General features: G+C 37.9%; 1 protein-coding gene across 1 annotated transcript; it reads right to left on the reverse strand.

Moving 5' to 3' along the window:
- Window positions 1-1,240: 1,240 nt before the first annotated feature.
- On the reverse strand, window positions 1,241-3,696 carry LOC109812773 (xyloglucan endotransglucosylase protein 6). Its single transcript, XM_020376818.3, has 4 exons — window positions 3,464-3,696; window positions 3,174-3,274; window positions 2,433-2,626; window positions 1,241-1,834 (listed from the first exon to the last, which is right to left on the reverse strand). The coding sequence occupies exons 1-4, from the start codon at window positions 3,621-3,623 to the stop codon at window positions 1,411-1,413; spliced, it is 879 nt and encodes a 292-aa protein (XP_020232407.1). The 5' UTR covers window positions 3,624-3,696; the 3' UTR covers window positions 1,241-1,410.
- Window positions 3,697-4,232: the final 536 nt, after the last annotated feature.

The following is a 4,232-nucleotide window of genomic DNA, read 5'->3' on the forward strand; positions in this document are numbered from 1 at the left end:
TGAGCCTCTATCCTCTTAAAGACAAACTTTAATTGTCCACGCAAGCAAAGGGCCCAACCTTATTAACAAGGTGTTAATCAAATTAATTGTTATAATTATTGGGTCAACCACCCTAATTGCAACATAGGTTTCACATGTTTGTTGTCAAGTTGCCCTACTCTATATAGGCCATTTTGAAGGCACCTACCAACTAAAGACTCGTATTTGTTCTATTTTTATCAATAAAAAGAAATGACTGATCATCATAATTATAATCTTGCATTTAGTATAAAAAAAAACACATTTTGTGCAAAATTTATAAAGTTCTACAAAAGATATTGCCATGCACATAATTATTGTTTCTTTTTTTCTCCAAAATCGATACAATCAATCATATCTTATCATATTCCTCACAAAAGATGGTGTTGAAAATGATTACCATATTCGTAAAACCCTTTTCCAAATTGCACAGTTTAAATATTCTGTCCGCTTGCTTTTCGATTTGTTTATGCATCTGATTTTGGCTTTCTTTTGTTGATCATTGAATCTGATTCGTTCTAGCACTGTCTACCCATAGAAACGAAACAACCACCAATTTGGGAGTTTCTCCTAACTATAGTAACACATACACAAACACACTCACAAACTCGTTTCTTAGTACCTCTTCTCTTGTTTATGAAAAATGGTTGCAAAATACGGGCATTACTCTTGCACCTTACCCCACAAAGCAAAGTCCTCAATCCTTAAAAACTTTTGGCCCACAACACAATACTTGGCTTCATCTATCTAATTATATCTTTACCTCTACCTGTCTCCATTCCCTACTTCCCCTCCCATCAAACCCTATTTTTACTCTTTTGGTCCCCCCAATGCAATCAACCCGTGAGCTTGTGGTCCCATTGCATATGTGGATTCATTGAAGTAAGCAAGCCACTCCCCACCCGAATAAATCTAATGCAGTAGATTAGTGCCTATTCTAGTCACTACCCTAAAGATTTATCCATTAGATTAGTGCCCACACTATACCAATCCAACCATATTAGCACTCAGAACCAACATGGGTTTTTCTCATAACCATGTGTTTTATTTGTATAAATTATTTTAACATGAATGATGACTAACTTTTGTGAAAAAAATCTGATCGATTACTTGAAGTGAAATATTTATTCTCAATTATATATTTTTATTTTACCAACATCTTGTTTAGAAAGATGAAATCTAATACTAATGAAAGCAAATTTGAAAACTGAAATGAAATTGATTGTACAAGGTGAAGAACTAATAATTCACATTATGCTGTGGCAATATATTACAATGAGAATTCAGAAACATGAAGAACATGTTCCACAAGTTTGCATTCCACCCCCATGCATGTTTTTTTTTTTTTTTAATGATAACCAAATAAAAGAGTAGGACTAGCTAGAAGCAGTTTCAGTTGTGACGGTGATGGACACACTCAGCAGGCGTGACTGGGAACCTTGCAGTGTCAGAGCAATAGTCATAGAAAATGTGCCTTGCCTTAACCCACACAAGCTGGTGGCTCTGGTGCAAGTTGAGTTCAGACAAATTAGGCTCGTCCCACCAATACTTCTTCCCCTCACTGCTGCTACACCTCTTAGCATTATCCATTGCAGCCACTGACACAGGGCACTCGCAAGCATTGATCTCAAACCCCTTGTAGGTCGCAACAAATGGCGCGTGGCTCCAATCCGTTTTCACACGACCACCCTGCGTAGCCCAATCATCAGCATTCCATATGGAACTGTACACACCCATTGGTTGGTCTTTTGGAAAAGGTATCCCTTTGTGTTCCATGTTTGTGTGCACCCTTATTGGCGTCTCATCCACCAAAAACCTGATCATACAATCAAAATTCAAAACACAACATTAGGATTACATTGTGTATAATTAAGTAACATGCATTTTCATTAAGTGAAAAGCCTTGTACCACATGCCAAAAACAACCCCATCGGCATGAATTGTCCAAGATTCCATTTTGTCATACCCAATGGGTACACAGTGAAGACAAGTCTATGATAGCTCAACCACCGTAAAAAGCAGACAGCTTTTTTCAGAACCATTGTGATTTGTGAGGCAATTTCCAATTTTTTTTAAATGACCCTAAGAGCATCCGTAATGGGTTGCTTATAACAACTCCCTATGTCACATCCCTATGTCACATCAGTACCATGTCAGCCCTGACTCATTTTATGAGTTGCTTAAATTCCCTATGTCACATCCCTATGTGAATCAGTACCATGTCAGCCCTGACTCATTTTATGGGTTGCTTAAATTTTAACAGAGTTATTTCTGCTAAAATTTAAGCAACCCATAAAATGAGTCAGGGCTGACATGGGAGTTGCTTATAAGCAACCCCCATTGCATATGCTCCTATGGACTTTAACTTTAATGCAATGTGTGTGAATTAATTAAGAAGGGGAAAGGGTGCTTACACAACTTGACGTTGGTTCCAGAAGATAGAGTATGCGTGGAAATCCTTGGTGGGGTCGAACCAAAGGTTGAGCCTCTGCTCCCTGTTGCCCACTCCGTTCACATACACGTTGGTTTGGACCGAATATGGTTCCCCTGTGGTGTTGCCTAGAAACTCAAAATCGAACTCGTTGTGGTTTGGACCCTCCGATGACATCTACGTCACATCAATTAATCACCGTGTCAGACTCGATTAGATTCCGCAATAATTGAATCCAGAAAAAAAAAATAAAGTGAAAAGTCAATTCAACCACAGAATAATATGAATCACACAGGGCTATTAGCATGGTTGATCATAATCATGGTGAAGATAAAGTTCCCCCAATAGGATTTAACCCAGCATTGGTTCTTAGATTGGAAAAACTGGGACAAGAGTAATAAATGCAAATATTTATTGGATGCCAAGTAAATCACGAGGGTAAAAGGTGGTAGTAGTAGTAGGTAGCTGCCACTAATAGTCGTGTTACTAGTCTTTATTCCAATAACATACCCCCAAAAAAAAGCAAAATCTTTTTGCACAATGTTGTTTACATTGAACTACTAAATTGTATGCATTGAATGGGGTCCCGGAGGTAGAGCATCTCCATAGATGACTAATCAATTAATTTTTGTTACATCATTTTAGATATGTTCCTCATATTCAATAATTAAAACTAAGAAGATTAATTAGTTGATTTAAGAATAATTTTGTTGACTTGACTTACATAGAAAGCAGTAACAGTTCCAGCAGAGTCACCTTCCACCAGCTTAAGCTGGATGGTGACTTTCCCAAACATATACTTGCTTTTGGATCCAAAACCAGCTCCTGAAAATGTCACACCGAATATCAACAACGGTTAGCACCACAAAACGAGAAATTTAAGAGCATGATGCCATTATTAAATTTGTCGTTAAGGGTTGTATTAAAAAAATCAGCTTATAAAATGAAGATATCCCTTATGGTTAGACGATGTGGGATGTTATAAAATAAGTAAAAGGTTGGAGGATGGTATACCAGAATAGTTGTCAAGTTTGAGTTTGAGGAGGTCTCCTTCATGAATGAAGTGGTCAAAAGCCCAACTTGGTTGGAAGAGTTGATCAAAGCTGGAAGGGGCAGACACAGCCACCCCCACCAGCAAGACAAGCCCTAGGAAGAGGCCAAAGGAAGCAGACATTGGTGGAGGGAAAGAGAAAGAGAAGGGTAAGGGGAGAGAGTATAGAGTGTAGTGGAGAAGTGAGTGAGAAGTGAAGAGGTTTTATAGTGAAAATGTGTAGAGAGAAGAGAAGTGGCTTATGGGAGAAGATGAGATGAGATTGATGGAGGAGTGTGCCACATCAGATGCCAGGGTGGATTTCAAATACCAAGAAGAGGATGTGGTGCGTGGCAAATGTTGCCGTTGGTGTTAGTGTGTGTTACTATGCCCGCTAACAGCTGGCCGAAGCTGTTCACTCCACTACAGTGTCAGAACTATAGGGACCGCAATGCCACATATTTTTCATATTTTCTTTATGTTACTACTTTTTTGGAGGCCTCACACCATTAACTTTCATATTTTTTATTCGTTAATAGAGTATATTGTCGATAGTAATAACTAATCTCTTTATTAAGTTTAAGGCAATTCAAAAGGTGCGATAACTGGTCTTAAGATTTAACGCGACTGTATATATAAAATAGGATTCGAATTTCTGACCTTGCTTAAATGTGGATCAACCCTTGTCACTGAACCACAATTATATTAATTTTCATATTTTTCCTTCAAACAAAAATAAATAATATTTCTAAA

This window comes from Cajanus cajan, chromosome 8 (assembly GCF_000230855.2).
Source record: "Cajanus cajan strain Asha chromosome 8, NIPB_CcT2T_4, whole genome shotgun sequence".
Classification (NCBI taxonomy): domain Eukaryota; kingdom Viridiplantae; phylum Streptophyta; class Magnoliopsida; order Fabales; family Fabaceae; genus Cajanus; species Cajanus cajan.

Coding starts and splice junctions, on each gene's coding strand:
- LOC109812773 (XM_020376818.3), bottom strand. CDS start 3,623: ATGTCTGCTTCCTTTGGCCTCTTCCTAGGGCTTGTCTTGCTGGTGGGG. Junction 3,275..3,463: donor CAAACTTGACAACTATTCTG/GTATACCATCCT, acceptor TGACATTTTCAG/GAGCTGGTTTTGGATCCAAA. Junction 2,627..3,173: donor GAACTGTTACTGCTTTCTAT/GTAAGTCAAGTC, acceptor GATGTGACGTAG/ATGTCATCGGAGGGTCCAAA.